Below are 18,843 nucleotides of genomic sequence, written 5' to 3' on the forward strand. Positions count from 1 at the left end.
CTGCAGCGACTAATGCCACGAACAGATGTACACTGGGTAAGTGACATTTTCAATACATTGCATGGACATCTTCTTTACTTACTATATATATGTACATATACAATTCTTCACTCCTTACTTCACCCTCTTGTGGGAAAACAATCTAACAAAGGACTCGATGCCCATGCGCACTGACACCGAGAGGAGTCACTCGATCTTGTGACTCAAAAAAGCTTCTTCGAAAGAAAAACAACTTGTAACGCTCCGAGCCCAACACTAGATGGCGAACTTATGCAAAGCATGTGAATCTGCAGCACTACATGCCACAAACAGATGTACACTAGGTAAGTGACATTTTCCATATATATTCTTTACCTCACCCACCTGCAGGAAAACACAAAGAACTCGATCCCATGTGCACTATCACCGAGAGGAGGAGTCACTCAATCTTGTGACTCGAAAAGATTATCCTACTGGGTAAATGACATTTTCCTTTTAGTAGTTAAGTAACCTTTTCTTTCTCTGCCTATGTTTTGGCCAGGCATTTTTTCCTTACTGAGAGAAAGCCTTCTACAGAGGCTCTTTGAGCCTTTATGGTACCAAGGAGTGTTGTTGTGCAGAGCTGCTGTCACACAAATTCTGTCTTAGGAAGGTAATGAGAGGCAAGATCCAGTTCATGCATTAGTACTACAAGAGCTGTGCAAAGTTAATGCCAAATGTTTAATGTACAGTTGAGAAAAATCCTTTTGGATGTCTATGTACATTATTGTCATACTTCTAAGACCAAAAAGAGGTAGTTGTAGTTACAGATATCAAAATAATATACTAATTTAATGATAGCATCAACGTTGTCTAGTACCTTAGTCGACTTGACATTGCCCAGGTATTACCATTGTGTCTTTCATTATTACTTTTGACAATACCAAAACTGTTGAATTTTAAAGGTTGTTTAATTGCATGTGTTCTTTCATTTATCAATCCCATTTGTACCCCTTAATGATTCATTTTGTTGAATCATTAAAACTCTGCGCTGTCAATTACTGCTACCATCTCTGAAACCTAAAAAAACTTTGCTACCCTGAACCCTAAAAGTCCTTAACTACCACATAGCACATTCCATTGCCAGAACCGTAGCAACCCCTTACTATCCCTTATCTGATAGAGACATCTAGTTGCAGATTTCCTTAACTTAGAATTTCCCTAGGCGTCAGTCTGGATCTGGAGATTTTTCTTGAGCAGTATCCCTGTACGCCGTTAGGTGGCGTCCATTGGCTCCGCGTCCATCGTCGGCATTGTCCCCGCAATAAATGATGTTGCAGGTCCTATATAGGTGCCACCTGGCACCCTGGTGTCAGTTTTTTCTTTCCACACCAGCCAGCACTGATCTGAAGAGAGCTATACCTCAGTCACTTTTTGATTGACTTTTTCTTGACTTTCTGTCGAAGTTTTTTCAAGTTGTTTAACTCCTGGTGCATCGAGGATGTCATCAAGGAAAACATGGTTCAAGACCTGTGGAGCCTGTCATCGGGTGATGTCCCTGACGGATCCACACCTTGTGTGTCTTTGGTTCCTGGTGTGCGACCATGACCCAAAGTCGTGCTCCAAGTGTTGAGCCATGCATCCGAAGGCTTTGAGGGACCCGTCCCTGAAGCTGATGGTGGCCCGACTCTTGTCTTCAAGCAAGTCAAGTTCTCGGTTGAGAGGAAGGTCTCGGGTCTGCAGAGTCCCCCCTCGTCGTTCTCCCACTCCAAGTCCTCGGGACAATCAGGTAAGTCAAGGCATAAGAAGAAGTCGAAGAAGTTCAAGTGCTCTTCAACTTAACCTCCTTCCGTCATCTAGTGAGATGAGGGAGCATAGTCGTTTCAGGCCAGTCCTCTCTGGAGCCTGTGCCTGGAACGACTAGGTGCCTCCCCAAGTTTCTGGGAGCCGGAGCGACCTTCTACCCAATTGAAAGAGTTCTATGAGGCCATACTCCTCTTTTTTGGGCAGTCCACCTCTGCTGGCATGCCTTCAGGCCTTGCGGAGTTGAAATAGGTCCCTTTGAGATCTGTGCTGGTGTCTTCGGCCTCAGCTTAGAGGGTCGACCATAGATCCATGTCTGAATCCGGTCTGGCGTCGGTCACACCAAGAAGATGTTCCCTGTTGCCGGTCCGAATGCAGACACTCGCAGCACCATCTGTGCCATCCCCATTCCTATTGCTGTCTCCCGCATGGAGCTGTCAGATCCTGAGCCCCTTTTCTATGGGCTAGGCTGTGGTGAAGAATGGGAGGGATTGTTGGACCCTTTAGAATACCAGCTTCAACAAAACCCTATGGACTGGCATGCATATCTTCAAAGTCTCCTCACCAAGCAGCAGCCATATCTTGGCCATCCTCCTCTCTGGTATACATCTACTCTGTAATTAAGTCTGTTCAGTTTGCTGACATTTTACTAATTATTTTCAGCCTTTCAAAAGTCCATGGGGTGAAACATGTGTCGGCTGCTGCTTGGTGAGGACATTGTCAATACCTATTTACACACTTCTGGAAAATAAACAGCACTTTATGATGAGGAACATGCCTTTGTAAATTGTGGACTTTTTACACACTTTTTTCAGTGTGCTCTGGTAACCTTGAAGATTAGTCTTTCTGTCTTCGTTTTCAGGCCGGGCTGGTGTCACCCATAGTGGCAGGGTGACTTGTACACTAATAGCACCTGATTTATCTTGAAGATGGGACATTATAGAAGTCCTTTGTAATTTGTAGCTACAGTTGAGATGTGCAGGTGATCCAGGATTGTCACCGATTTGTTGGGCTGGTGTACAGACTTTGGTGAAGCCAGCAGACTGGATGCTTCTCCAGATAAATGGCATTCTTTCTCCCCCCCCACTGTGGCTACAAAAGAGGGAGCTTCATATTCTGTAGTGTTGCGAGGAGAAGTCGAGATCCTGAACCTTCAGCTGCCCTCAGTGGCTGTCAGGACTAACTTTCTGACAGAGTTGCTTCAACCTGGAGCTTCATCCTGCGGGAACCTCTGCTGCTGTTTTATGAAGCCCTTATGGATGTCCCACTGAGTAACTGGTCCAAAAGCAGCACAGGGCCACCTGTGAACAGGATATTTGCCTGCTGCCATCGCCCCGTTCCAGGCGACCCAAGTTTTCTGATGCAACACCCCACTCCTGAGAGCTTTATTATCCAAGCCTCCACCTCCCAAGGTGCGTTCCCTTCCGCACCCCCGGATAGGCAATCCCAAGGGCGGGACACCCTTGGGAAAGAACATGTTTTCTTCCACCAGCCTTGCATTGTAGTCTGTGAACACTGCCTGCCTTTTGGGCCATTTTTCCCACACCCTGTGCAATATGGTTGTTCAAGAAGCTGCCACAGGTTCCGGAGGAGGTCTGGGCTGTACTATCTCAAGCAGTCGCTGATGGGAGAGACGCAGCAAAGTTCACGATCTGATGTGGACTGGACACGACTGGCACACTGGGCAGAGCAGTTTATTGGCAGTGGCCCTGAGGCACCACGCCTTGTTGAGGACGTCTGGCTTTTCAAGGGATGTCCAAGCCAATCTAATGGTCATGGTCTTTGATGGCACTCGTCTCTTCGGAGATGAGGCAGACTCGGCATTCAAGCACTTCAAGGATTCTCATGTTACAACAAGGTCCTTGGGCCTCGCGGCGGCCCCTCATACCTCTCAGTCTACCTTTTGCCCCATCGAGGGTACAGAAGGAGAGCCCTCCCATGTTTGTTACCTACCAGCCACTGTGCCCCGCATGCTGCCCAGTCTCTGCGTGGCCGGGGACGTGGGATCCACCGACCTCATGGATCAGGGAACCAGTGATCTAGCCAGTCCCCCCTCTTTTTAGCTGCCTCCAAACCTTCCTAGTCGGACTCCTTCCTACCAGGGACCAGTCGGAGGCAGGATTCGCCATCAGATACTTCGCTGGCAGTCCATCACGTCAGACAGGTGGGTTTTGCAGATAGTCTGAAGGGGGTACTCTCTCCCCTTCGGCACTACCCTTTCAACAATGCCTTCATCCTACATTCGGATGACGGAGGATCATTTGTCCGTTCTCCATGAGGAAGATATGGCTCTCTTGGTCAAGGGAGCCATTGAGATGGTCCCTGTTCCAGGAGTAGGTTGTGGTTGCTATTCCCGCTACTTTCTGGTATCAAAAAAGGATAAGGGCCTACGTCCTATCCTAGAACTCTGGTCCCTCAATCTCTTCCTCAAGAAGGAGATCTTCAAATTGCTCACTCTGACTCACGTTCTATCTGCACTGGACGCAGGAGACTGGATGGCAGCGTTGGACTTGTAGGATGCTTATTTCCGTATTCCTGTTGTGCCTGCCCACAGACGTTACTTGCAGTTTACGGTAGGGCACAAGCACTTTCAGTTCACTGTGCACCCTTTGGCCTTACCAGTGCCCCTTTGGTATTCACCAAGGTGATGGCGGTGGTTGCAGTTTATCTGTGAAGATCAGGGTTTATCAGTCTCTCCCTATCTTAACACCAGACTGTTGTTTCCTACCTCCATACTACTGACACACCTAACTCCCTCTCAGATGTTCCCTTTCAACAGAGCTGTTATGGGCACATTGTAGTTTCAGGCTTATCCTCCTGAGCGGTGAGTCCAGGATATTCTGGCTATGATACCGATGTTTCAGCCTCTATCCTGGATTTCAGTGAGAATGACTGAGACTGCTGGGCCTCAGGGCCTCCTGCATCCTGCTTGGTGACAGTGGGTCGGGTCCTGAAGTTCCAGTGGGTGCAGCATCAGGGGAATCTCTCGCTTATGGCCCAGATCTCTGAGGGAACTGTGCGAGATCTGCAGTGGTGATTAATAAACCACAATTGGGTCAGAGGCAGAGCCCCTTCCCTTCCACAAACGGATCTGACAGTAGTGACAGACGTGTCACTCCTGGGATCAGGTGGCCACATGGAAGAGTTGGAGATCAGAGGCATCTGGTCTCTGGCGGAGTCCGGGCTCCACATCAACTTGTTGGAGCTCCGGGTGATCCGGCTGCCATTGAAAACCTTTTTTCCTTTCCTCGAGGGAAAGATAGTGCAAGTGTTCACAGAGAACACCAGCGCCATGTGGTAGTGCAACACCACAAGCAGGGTGTAGTGGGATAGTGGACTCTTTGTCAGGAGGCTCTGCGCCTCTGGATGTGGCTGGAAGAGCAGGGCATGTCCCTGGTGGTTCAACATCTGCCGGGCACACTGAACATCTGAGTTGACAAACTCAGCCAGCAATGCTTAATCAATCATGAATGGCATTTCCATCCAGAGGTGGCACAAGGTCTCACTCAGGAGTGGGGAGAGCCTTGGTTAGATCTGTTCACCTCTGCAGACAACGTGCAGTGTCAGCAGTATTGCGTGTTTGAGTTTCCAAGGCAGCAATCACTCAGATGCTTTTCGTCTCGAGTGGAACCTTCTGCCAATACCACTTCTGCCCAGAGTTCTCAAGAAGATCAAGAACAAGCAGGTCAAAGTAATTCTTGTGGCTCTGGACTGGTCACAGAGAGTTATTAAGCTGTTGAGCATTGCCATTGATCCTCTAGTCAGACTGCCCCTTTGGGAAGATCTTCTGTTGCAGCAGCAAGGGAGCGTTGTGCACCTAAACTTGTCCAGTCTCCTCCTTGTGTGGAGATTGAGCGGTGGCAGTTGACAGTTTTTGTCCTTTTGCCTGAAGTCTGTAATATTGTCTAGTCAGCCAGGCGACCCTCCACCAAAATGGTATAAGCCTGTCTGTCATTGGAAGAAATTTGTGGCATGGTGCACAGACAAATCTGGATTTTTGGTTTTTTTTAGAACCAGTTTTAATTAGTTATTTATCGTGTAGACATAAAGCATGAACACATTTGGATCTATGCAGTGTGTAATCTGTAAATTTAGGCTTGCAGGTTACATGTATGGGCTCATGATAGATTCATAAGCCAGGAGCCCTTGGTTCGTTTAAGTCTATAAATATTAACATGAAAAAGGAAGTCAGCATGAACATAGTAAATCATGAAGTGAACATTGATACAGAATGCAACATTGCGGTTACTTTCTTTATCCTTTGGGCACCCCATCCTCTTATTAAACCTTACAGGCAGAAACCAAGGGTTGCAGTAAAGAAGTGAACCGGGTTAGTGAGCCAGTCCATCAGAGAGTCGATACACATTGAAAGGGTTAGGGGGAGATCAGTCAAATGGAGTGTGGTGTTAGTAGAGAGAACATGGGCTGGGGGAAGAGGGGGATAGGGTTGTGTGACTAAGTCAGGAGCTCCTCTTTATATAGTTGCAAGTCTTGCATGTACATCTCCCAGCCAGCTGCAATAGGTATTCTGTGCAGTCCCCATGTTTCCTCCCTTTTTAAGTGCTACTGTTTCAGCTTTTCCCTGTTTTTATAATGCTGCACCCTAGTTATGTATACTTGGGAGGGCCTGAACTTTCCAGTGCATGGCAATTGTTTGCCAATTAGCAGGGCAAGGTCTATAAACAGGTTGGTCGCCTTTTCTCTTTTCTGACGTTTGATTAGACCAAAAGGAGCACTTTCTATGGTACAAATACCAGTCCTGTCTGTTAGTTCCTCGATGGCTCTGTTCATATCCGTCCAGAGGCACACCACCTCCGGGGAGGACCAGAACATATGTGCCAAATCAGCAGTGGAGCCTCTGCATCTAGGACATTCCGGGCGTGGACAAAATATTTGGTGCAGGGCTAAGGGTCACAGACAAGTCTGTTGACCCCCTTTTCTGCCCCTCTCTCTGAGGTTCTGTTTAAGCTTTCTTTGGTCCAGCAGGGCTCTGCTACGGGCACTCTCAAAGATTATTTGTCTGTAATTTCTGTGTTTTTTTAGGTTGCCTGATCAACCTTCTTTATTTAAGTCTCCTATTGCAAATAGGTTCCTCAAAGGTCTTAGAAATGTTTCCTTCTTCTCCATTCATTATGACCCAATGGGTTTTAAATTTGTTTTTTTACATTTCTGATGTGCGCTCCTATCAAACCTCTCCACAATTGACCTCCCCAGCTTCTCACTCTGAAAACAGATTTTTTTGTGGCCATTACCTCTGCCCTCAGGGTGAGTGAGCTGCAGGCTTTGTCATCTAAGCCAGCCTACTTTTTCATCTAAGTGGTGCTTCGCACTAGGGCTTCTTTTCTACCAAAAGTGGTTACGCCCTTTCATGTAGGCCAATCCTTCACCATGCCTACTTTTTATGCACCCCTACATCCCTCAAAGGGAGAAGAGAGACTCCACCGCCTGGACCCAAAAAGAGCATTGGCGTTCTACCTTGATCATACTCTGGAGTTCCGGGTGGATCATCAACTCTTTGTCGGTTATGTGGGTGTGAAGAACGGTCAGGCAGTGAAAAAGCAGACGTTCTCCGTGTGGGTCGTCCTCTGCATTAATATCTGCTACACAATGGCGAAAAAACAGGCCCCAGAAGGTTTGTGTGCTGATTCTACCTGAGCAAAAGCTGCAACCGCTACGTTAACATGCAAAGCTCCAGTTCTAGACATCTGCTAGGCAGCATCGGCACACTTTTACTAAACACTATTGCCTGGACAGTTGAGTTAGAAGGGATGTGCACTTTGCCTGTTCGGTCTTGCAGGACTTTCTAGTATGATCCTTGTTCGCAGACCCACCTCCGGAGATGGTATTTCTTGGGTACCTATTCTAAGGTAAGTAATCTGTAACTAGACGTCTCTATCAGATGGATACTTACCTTCAGTAATGCCTTATCTAGTAGAGATAATATCTATTTGCAGATTCCTTACAACACACCCACCCTCCTTGCTCTACGAACTGATTTCTTGGGACTAACCTTTCAGGTCCCTAGTTTTGACGCACCAGTGGTCAGTGTTCTTCATGGCTCTGTGCTTCTGGCGTGGGAAGTCATCAAAAGAAACTGAAGTGAGCACGCTGGGGTGGTACTTATATAGGACCCTTGATGTCATATCCAGTGTGGACGATGCCGACGACAGACGCAGAGCCGATCAATGCCATCTAATGTGCCAAGGGGGACTGCTCAAGAAAAATCTCCGGATCTAGACTGACGCCTGGAGAAATTCTAAGGTAGGGAATCTGCAATTAGATATAGGACCTCATTGTGAGATTGGCAGGAAACACCGCCAAGCGCCTTGCTGGCGGATGCAAAAAGACCCGCCAGGGCCAACGACGGCGGAAAGGCGGGACTGCATCCCCTCACCGCCACGCCAACAAAAATCCGCCCACCAAATTATGATCCACAAATCAGCCCCACGATCATTCAACGGAGGTACGCCCCGCCGTGGATAGTGATGGCACCCACAAACAACAACCTCACGCATTGGGTCATTCAAAAGCCTCTCACCTGAGACACATATACACGCACCACACACACACATACATCCCACAATCTTTAGCAACGCCAGTTGCACTATAGCTAATGCCACGAACACCACGCACACACTGTACAAACCTATTACACAAGTCACACACACACACACACTAGACAACACAAACTACACAACCACCACACACACCCAACGAGGACTTACACACACACACACCAACATCTCACCCTCACAACACCACACAGACCACACACCATGGCACCCCCTAAGTGCCCCCACTTCACTGGCAGGGAGCTAAGGACCATGGTGGACGAAATACTCAGGGTTGAGCCGCAGCTGTTTGGGTAACGGGTACAGCAGACGTCCATCGCCAGGAAGATGGAGCTATGGCAGAGGATTGTTAACCAGGTGAATGCAGTCGGAAACCATCCACCCACAAGGGACAATGCCAGGAAGAGGTGGAACGACCTGCGGGGGAAGGTGTCACGACATCCAATTGCAATATAGAAGATTGACAGTGACACCACCCACCCCCCTAACCCCTCCGATAAACTGACTGGGAGGAGAAGGTCATGGCTATCCTGCACCTGGAGGGCCTCACTGGTCTCGCTGGCGGACTGGACTCTGGTAAGTCAGATAATCTAACCTATCACATATCCCACCTTTAATACATGTCTCATCCTACCCCTCTCGCTACCACTAAACACCCTATGCCATGCACATCCAACATCCCAAATTCAACAGTACTCAGAATCCCTGCATGCCCACTACACCCCATTCAACTCACGACACATCCCTGTGAGCACAATTACCAACCCCTGCATGTAATGTATGCTACACTACATCACCCACAATGCACCATCAATGCCTTGACTAAAAATGCATCACACCTATCCCGAAGTGCCCATGCCACCTGGCCTGAGATGGCAAGAAGTGCAAGTCCTCCACCAGAAAAAGATGGCAAGAAGTGAGGAGAGTGCAACTGCATGTCTGGACCAAGAGAAATTCCCTGGCACATCCCACAGCCCTGGGCAGTCAGCCTGCAGAAGACCGACACAGGACGCCACTGACACCCCCACCACTCAGCCACCACCATCACCAGTGGCCCAACGTCCCCAAACCAGTGCCTCCAGGCAACGGACTGTCTGCCCACCTGTACAGGGATTGGAGTTACCACCTACCACCAGGCATGATGATGAAGGCCCTGGTGCAAGTGGGACTTGCCCACCTGTGTCGGGGACACAGGCACAGGGGGCTAGGCGCAGTAGGAGGGTGTCAGTGGCTCAGGGGGTTGGGCCAAGGAGGGATGCTGCTGCCCTTGCGGCCATATCATAGGTCCTGGGGGCATACCACCATTCCCAGGACAGGATGGGCCAGATCCTGGATACTTTGCAGGACAACCAGAGGCTGCATGTGTCACACCACCAAGAGGCCATGCAGCAACGGAAAAACTAAATGCTGCCATTGCAGAGGTGCTGCAGAGGTTGCCTTACATCTTGCCAGAGTCCACCATCTACCAGCAGGCCCCTTCTACTACCCAGTGCACAGCCCAGCCAAAACAACCTTGCAGCAACTTGATAACCTTAACCCCGTTTTTAAAATGTGTAGAAAATGAAGGGGAATTCAGCCAGATAAGCAGTACTCTCGTGAGACTGAAAGTATTATCCCTACTTCTTAAAACGCCAGCAACCTCCTTATCCCATTATGCTTTGTACTGTTAGTTGCTGGAGAACAGAAGTAATTTAGATGACATATCGCTCTAAAGATCTCAAATGAAAACATTCTTCACTGTCTGAGAATTGAAGCCGGCGTGCTGGGGGATTGTTTGACTTCAGTTGATGATTTCCATGGGGCAGAACTAGGATTGCAGGTAGTTTTTCCTTCTGCATTGTAGGTCCTGCAATAAAGAGTAATATGTTGACTAAATCATTAGGGTTCGCAGTATTGGATCTTTGGGGTTACATTGCTGATTAAGTCACCACCATTCACATATGTTTTAGTGTCTGCTGTAAGTGTTCTTTAAAAAAGCATAAAAAACATCCCTTTTTATCCTGGTACTTAAGGTATGTAGGGCAGATGGTTGAAAATCAAGTAACGAAGTGCTAGTCGTAAATTGCAACCCGTATTTTGCATCCAGTTAATATTTTTAAGAACCATACTATGTGCTAATACGTCAGTTCTTAAAAATCTGAAACGTAGTGTGTGGCAATCCAACCTACCTCATGAATATATTAATGAGTTAAGTCGTAGGTTGTGACTCGCTGCAATTTTAAATGCAGGCCATTTTCCATTTGAAAAAAAAGTTTGCTTTTTTTTAATGTGCTCGAGATGACAGCAGGCCAGAGGACCACTGCCCGCTCTTCAACAAATTTTTATTTTTATATTCACAAAGGGGAAAGGCTATCAATGCAACCTCCTTCCCTTTTCCAAATGAATTACCACGTCTTTTGGTATGTTGGTAAAATATAATTGTTTTTCTACTGCATTTCTGCCGGAAGACGTTTATTCATAGAAACCGATCTGATATTTGAAAGCAACACCAACAACATTACTCTTCTTGATTCCGAAGCAGTATCGAGTCTGAATCTTATATTAGGAGTTTGAAAAACCTTTCTGACTCCTAAACTGTTATTAGTACATAGAAAAAAGCATTTGAATGGTTGTAAACACAGAATACATGTGCTTGAAACTGTTAAAATTCTTTGTACAAATGTCCCATTATACTTCTTATAAGAGATGGTGCTGCATGTATATAATGAAACAACTATCGGCTATCTATGGTGATTGGGCAAATTTTCACAACTTGCCTCAAATAGTATTTGGTCATATTTTGCACCCCACTTTGCTTAGTGAGAGAAATGTTCTAAGCTGCTTCCTTATCTGATCACTTTGTTTAAACAATTGAGAGCCTTTAGGTACATTCAATTTTCCCTTGGTCCCTCCCAAGTCTGTATCCCCTTTCTGTGATCATCATTGTTGCTCATAAAAGAAGCAAAATACCTTAATAACTTAAGATAGTTGTTGTTGTCTTGATTCTAGGCCAGATTCTTCTTTTTGATCTACTTGTGCTGTTCATTAAGTTTGTTTTTCAGCTGCTGCATTGTCCTTCCGTGTCCACAGCTCTCCATTCCATAAGCACGGTAGATGCAATTGACTTAAAAACAGAAAGTAATTTGTTGTTTGTCCCTGTTCCTCTCTTCTCTCGCCAGTTTGTACGTTCACTCAGCAGTGTCGGACTGGAGAGAGTGTATGCAGAAGGTGCAGCTGAAGGATGCCGTTCACTGTATTGTGTAAGTTGAGACACAGCCTTTGTCACTTATTGTATTATGTTTTTTAATGATTGTATTTAAGTGTTGTGCCTGTGACAGGTGTAGAAGGTACTAGTGACATACATTTCACCTCCCCCTCCAGATCTCTTCACAGTGATGGCAACTCTACCCACACCGCAATATGCCTCAGTACTTCCGGGTGGAGTATTGTCATGCATTAGTCTCTCCTCTTCCAAGTCCGCAGCTTGCAACACCAAAGAACTTAAAGCCTAGCTACAACTGATTGCTTGGGTCAATCAGGGGGCACAAGCTGGTGATTGGCACCACACATGGATGAAGTCTGCAGGTTTCTCAGTGGTTGTCAGGCATCCTTGATGGTTATGCCATTTGATGGCTCTCGCCTCATCATTGAGAAGGCAGACTTGGCCCTTGAACGGTTTAAAGAAAGTCATGCCTTAGCTTGTTTTTTGGGTCTCTCCACACCTGCCAGGATCTTTTCCTAACAATTATGTCCCTTTTGTGGGTAAGTTGGGGTTTGGTATATATTTAATGCCAGACCAAACTAGGAGACCCTCTTGAGGTCGGACTGCGACTCCCTGAAACAACGTCCCAGATATCAGGAATGATGCACAGCTCGGTCCCAGCCCCTCTAGCAACTATAATTTTAAAACGGCTTTAGTGTGTCCACAGGGTGCAGGATCCGACATTTCTTCCAGGGGTATCATTCAATTTAGTCTTCTTTTATCAGTTGGGTTGACTGTACACAGTTAGTGCACAGAAACAAGTCTCCAGATCACCATGTATCAAAATAGCTCATATTACATAGCATCAGTTTCTTATATCACAAAGTTCTTTTTAAAAGTGCAATGTGTCCCAGTGCCAAAACCACAACATAGTGTGTTGAAAGACAAATGAAGGTGAAGTGGTAGAAACCCAATCTTTTGTGTGTGTTTTAACAAAGAAAAATAAGTAACTTTTAGGCCAATGTCCAGTTTCTTTGTTTGTTATATATTTCGACGTTGGAACCCTCATGCATCGTACAGGGATCTCCTTAGAACAGAAAGATGAATGGGACATCTGAAATGGGTAATGAAAATTAATAGAGGTCTAGAGGTGGCCTGATCGAAAATGTAATATAGGTATCTACATTGACCAGTCACTTTGGTCCAAAATGAGTGAAAAAACATGATAGACAGAACAGTAACAATGATTTATGGACTCACTGCGAGAATGATCTGTACCTGAACAAGAGTAATGTAATCCGTCAGTAAATGACAGCATGATTTTATCTGAGAAAATTTTATATTGGCCCAATAGTTGCTTATTAACGTTCTTGTTTGTTAAAACACACACAATAGATTGTGTTTATACCTTACTTTCACTTTTCTTGTGACACTTGTTTGTTGTTTTCTTTGTCACTGGGACATTCTGCACTTTTAGAAGGAACTTCATTGTGATATAAAAGAAATGATGCTATGTAATATGAGGTATCTTTGATACATAGTGGTTTGGAAACGTATTTGTTTCTCTGCGCTAATTGCGTACAGTCAAGGTATCTGATAAATGAAGAATTAATTGAATGATAACAATGAGAACCATTGTGGTTATGGGAGTGTTAATAGCCCGGGTTCCCATGGGTTTAAGGGCAGCTCTTGTTTCATAGACACAAGTTCTTCCAGGGGTGACTAGACATTATTTCCAACAAATGTGTCCTCAAAATTGTACAATGGAGCTATGCCCTCCCATTTCTTTCTTCCTTCCACCCCCATCAGAGCAGCTGATGGAGCACCAAATGTCTGTTTTGCAGCAGGAAGTATAGGCCCTGTTGGCCAGAGGCATTAAAGAAGGTTCCAGCCTTGGAAGAAGGAACTGGGTGTTACTTCCACAACTTCTGCAGAAGGATGTAGGCCTTCATCTTATTTTAGATATTTGCTCTCTCTACAGCTTCCTGTGGAAGGACAAATTGGCAATTAAAGATGTTCATGGTAGCCCAGGTTCTGTTTGCCTTGGAGGCTGAATGTGTGGACCTGCAGGATGTTTATTTCCTTGTTTCTGTCCTTTTGTCTGTGGTTCACAGTGGGCCAGGAGCATTTTCAGTTTGAGGTGCACCAGTTTGGCCTCATCAGTACCCGTAGAGGGCTCACAAATCGATGACCACAATCACAGTGTACATTCAAAGGTTGGGTGTTTCAGTTTTCCTCTACCTCGACCACTGGCTGCTGAAGGTGGGCTAGCCCCAGGCAGTCATAGAGCTACTCCAGATGACGATAAACCTTCTAACATCCTTAGGGTTCAGTGTCAATGTCACACCTTACTCTTTCGCAGATGCTCCCATTCATTGTTGCCATTTCCCAGACCTGACAGGCCAGGACATTCAGGCTATGATATACACACAGTTTCAGCCTCTGTTCTGGAGTTCAGTGAGGAAGACTCAGATGTTACAAGGACTGTTGGCCTCCTGCATCCCGCTGGTCAGTCACCCAATTGTAACTAGGGGGCTCTGCAGTGGGATCTAAAAGCGTGGAAGTGAGGAGTAGAAACTGCATCAAACGGCTCTCCCAAGAACCCTCAGTTTTTACATTGATCATTACCAGAGCCAACTTGGTGAATGATCTGCTCTTTGTGGTCTTCTCTGGGGCAAAGAAAGGGAAGGTAGTGCAAAAACAATAACCATCTCTGGATAGATAGTCCTCAGCTTGAAAATAAGCAATGCAGTAGGTAAGAAGCTGCCCCCTGAAAGATTACAAGCTCATTCCATTCCAGCCAAAGTTGGCACTACTGAATAGTGCTAGTCATGCATAACTGTCAGGCTGCTTCATGGGCATCAGTGCACAGGTTCACGAAGCAGTACTGGCTTGACATTCGGGTCCATAAAGATGGGACTTTTGCCAGTTTAGTTCTGCCGGACTTTATGGTTTGAACCATTCCACAGACCCACCTCCTTGTGAGCTACTGCCCAGGTATCTATTCGGAAGGTGAGGAATCTGTGGTTACCTGTACATGTTATGTGGAATGGACTCTTTTCCATCTAAAAAGGTTCCAACCTAGAAATCTGCACACTCATCATACCAGTTTTCTGATGGCTCAGTGTCTAAATGCGCAGACAAGCCTGTTAAAGAAACTGACATCAGCGCTCATGGGTGGAGCTTATATTAAGCTGTGTTGGTCATTTTCAGAGCACTACGAAGTCGGCTTGGAGCCACCCTGCACCACCTACCAGCATGCAGGAAGTCTTCTTTACAGTTTTTCCAGATCAAATTGGATACCTGAGAAGTATTCACAATATGAGGCATCTCCATTTAGGGTATCCAAAAGAAAGAGCATTTCTGAAGGTAACTTGTTCATGTATACATTTACATAAAAACTCTACAACGCATCTTCCCCCACTTACGGGTTCCACATAAGGCCGAAGCTGCTATCTCTCTTGTACTGTCTAAACTTGATTACACCAATGACCTCTACCATGGATCATCTTTATCAACTATAAAAAGACTACAAATAATTCAGAAATCTGCTGCCATACCACTCTTACATGTAAAGCCACACATCCACTTTGCCCCTAGCTTGAGGACCCTACGTTGGTAACCACTTGCCAGAAGTTCCACCTTCAAGCTGCTTTATATCACCCACAAACCAATACATGGAACAGGACCACCTTTTACCAGGTAAAAAATCACCAAATACAAACAACAAAGGAACCTCTGTTCCAGATTAGCACCCTGCCTCAAATCCCCAGCACACAAATAAAAAAAAAAAACATGGATGGTACATATTTCTCTGTTCAAGCCTCCAAACTATGGAATTCATTACCCCCAAACGTAAAATCAACATATCTTATCTTTAGACGTCTATTCAAGAGTTTTTCTTTTTTACATGACCACCATATTCAAAAACACAAATGTATAGCATATGCTTGTGCATGTAAACATGTATAATTTGATTATATGCATATATTTAAGTATGTAAATTTGTTTGTAAAAATATGTACACTAACGGTTTAAAAATATATAGATATTCTTATAGAATTGCTCAACAAATGTACATTCTACTTGTGGTTTATATATAGATATTTTTTTTTTCACTAAAAAGAAACAACAGTTACATGGACGTTATAGTTAGGTTCAGATTTTACACACACAAAACCATAGAAATTCAGCAGTTAGCTACAGGGCCAATGGCCATCCCCCCCAAATACAGCTGGAGTGGGGGCATGCAGCCCACCTCCCCGGGCTGATTCTGAACCACATCCCCTGGGGCCCGCTACCTTTTTTAAGGGGCGAGAGCTATGTGACCCCCTCTCCTCAGCCCATATTTAGCCCCAAGGACCCCATCCCCCAGGGCCCATTGCTTAAATTATAAAGGAGAGGGGTATGCAGCCCCCCTCCTAGGCCGATTTTGGCCCCGGAGACCCTATCTCCTGAGGCCCAGCCATATTGTAAATGAGGAGGAGGGGAACGCAGCTCCCCTCCCTGAGCTGATTTCTGTCCTCTGGATCCACATGTCTCAGGCGTGGCCATATTAAGAAAGAGGGGCATGCAGCCATCCTCCACAGGCCAATATTGGCTGAAATCGCCCCGAGATGGGGGCTGTGTTCCCCCCTCCCAATATTACAAACAAAAACAAAAAAAGCTGGGCCCAGGGGATGGAGGACCCAGGGCGAAATTGGCCCGGTGACTGGGGCTACGTGGTCCCACTCCCCTTATAAATGTCACACATGTCCCTGGTGGAGGGGGGGGGGGGTGAACGGTGGCGGCTCATGTGCTCCCACCCCCTTCTCATTATATATTAATTATTTCTCCTTTGGGATCTGAACCACTGGGGGGGGTCTACTAAAAACAAGTGCGGGAAACCACGTCGTTCTTATTTTTTTTTTATCTTCCTGTGGATCTGTGGGATCATTTATTTAAAAACAAAAATGTGGCCCCTGGCGCAGTCTCTGTGGGACTCCACCACCAGACTTAGTGGGTCAGGGTATTCTTATCCTACCCCTGTTTTTTTTTTTTTTTTTTCTAGGACTCGACCTTCTTGGTTGAAGTAGTCGCAGCCAATCAGATATCATTTTGAGATCTGTCCGATTCGCGCACCCTCTGCATTCCTAGATATACATAAATCCTTTTTCTATAATGATTTCAAAAGTACTGAACGGATTTACATTAAATCACAAAAAGAGATCTTTCTGAACTAAGATCTAGCTTTCTTTCAGATTTAGAGTAATTCCATTTAGCAATTTCGGCTGTAGTCGTGTTTAAAATCCCTACGGGAGCTTGCATGTGTTTTGGGACTCCCTTTTTCCCAGCCCCCGCTTGACGAATCACTCCAAAACTTTCAATATAGTAGCTGAAGTGAGTGGCAAACTAGTTTTGAAAAATTCTTGAAGATACGTCAAATGGCTCCAAAGTTATAGACAAAACAAAAAACACTTTTCCTATGGAAACTAGGTTCTAGGTATATCTATCTACTGGTGACCGCCAGTAGGTAATTTCATTTTATACCCAACATATATCTATATACATATATATATATATATATATATATATATATATATATATATATATATATATATATATATATACACACACATATATATATATATATATATATATACACACATATATAGGTCACTGTATAGTTTACAAATAAGTTATTTGATTATATGCTTACAGGGCTCTGTTTTTTTATTTTATCTATCACAGTGTGTAAACATTATCCTAACAAAAGTGCTCTGTTATCGAAATATTTGGGATATCAATATAAAAAATACTAAAACAAAATTACCCAATAAATAAAACTAAATCGTAAAAATAAATAAATTAGCTTTATTCACAGCAACTCTTCAAAGTCTGAGCCTCTCAGTAGTTACCCAGACCTGTACAAATGGAACTTTTCTAAAGTTTTACATCTCTTTATTATTTTCCATACACATACTTTTTTATGAAGTTGTGTATCTATTTATTTATTAGTTTACTCCCACTTTAGAAAAAAAACCTTCAACTTTCTGCAACGTACTACTGTTTTGACCTTAACCGCTTTGAGTATATCCAGTATATCCTCTACCTTCACTCTCTCACTCGTCCCAAACCTCTTTTTACTACTGTTGTCTCCTTTCTATACTCTTCGCTCCTCTATCCCTCTTTTGACTCCTCCCAAACCTTATTTTACTACTATGATCTCCCAAATAACACCATCTGGACTCTTCCCTCCTTTATCCTATTCAGTCAGACTAACAGACTTGCATGTCCATCTCTTCAGTTAACAACTTCTGCATACCTATACTAATCCACCACTAAACCACTTTGCTTTCCAGAGTAGAGTGCTACTCGCCGAAAAGAGCTTCAGCGCCTCGCCTGGGTAGTATGCGCTATATAAATACAATTACAAATTCTAGCAGCTACAATTTTATTGAAAACTCCAGGAAAATATGATTACCCATGATAAAATGAAATCAGTGTTTTGAAGAAAACCTTAGCAGCACTGTGCTATGTATGACAGTCAAATAATAAGTCCTTGTTTCAGCAGTATGTAAGCCACTAATTTCTCAATGCAGGTTTCCTTTGCAAAAGAAGCCATATGTTTTGCGGCCATAGATCTTGGCCCTGTTTTTTTTCAGCCTAACTGCAAGGAGCAAGAACATGCCTGTCCACCTCACCAGAACTGTCAAGGTTCTCCTTGAGATAGAAATAAGACCACTGCTAACCAGTGCTAAGGTATTTGTGCTCACCAACTAAAACATGGTAAAATTGTCTTACACTTGATTGGAGTATTTAATTTACTTCTAAGTCCCTAGTAAGGTTGTATACTCTATACCCTGGGCCAGTAAATTAAATTCTACTAGTGGACCTGCAGCATTTATTGTGCCACCCACTTAGGTAGCCTTTATAAACATGTCACAGGCCTGCCATCGCAGTCTGTGTACAATATTAAACCACCTGTTCTACTTGGGAAAATAAACCTTTTGCTAAACCATAAACTCTCTTTTTAATACATATCTCACCGCAGAGGTAGACCATCAATAGCCTATAAAGCCGGGTGCATTGTTTTTGAAAAGTTGGACTTGTACCTTCAGGTTTTACATGTCCTGGTAGTGAAAAGCTCACAAATTATTTTTTTCACTACATTTAGGTTTCGTATAGGATAACAATGGGTTACTTTATTACATCTAATAATACATAACGTTTGTTTAACTGTCCTGAAAAGGCTGGTGGAGACAAGTGCTTGGGGCCCCCATTGTCATGGGCAGTACAGGGGCCCCCCGTCCCACCACCATCAGAAGGCACACTGTCTGCTTAGCAAAA

At 44.8% G+C, this 18,843-nt stretch overlaps 1 protein-coding gene across 2 annotated transcripts in view; it reads left to right on the forward strand.

Annotated features, from left to right (window-relative positions):
* The window catches only part of LOC138246226 (C-Jun-amino-terminal kinase-interacting protein 4-like), a 545,850-nt gene that overhangs the window by 411,558 nt on the left and 115,449 nt on the right, over positions 1 to 18,843 (forward strand). For both annotated transcript variants that reach the window (XM_069200626.1, XM_069200625.1), the window contains exon 21: positions 11,492 to 11,572. In XM_069200626.1, coding sequence (XP_069056727.1) covers positions 11,492 to 11,572 — 81 coding nt within the window. The remainder of the gene's footprint in view (positions 1 to 11,491; positions 11,573 to 18,843) is intronic.

The sequence above is a fragment of the Pleurodeles waltl genome, chromosome 7, assembly GCF_031143425.1.
Source record: "Pleurodeles waltl isolate 20211129_DDA chromosome 7, aPleWal1.hap1.20221129, whole genome shotgun sequence".
In the NCBI taxonomy this organism is placed as follows: Eukaryota; Metazoa; Chordata; class Amphibia; order Caudata; family Salamandridae; genus Pleurodeles; species Pleurodeles waltl.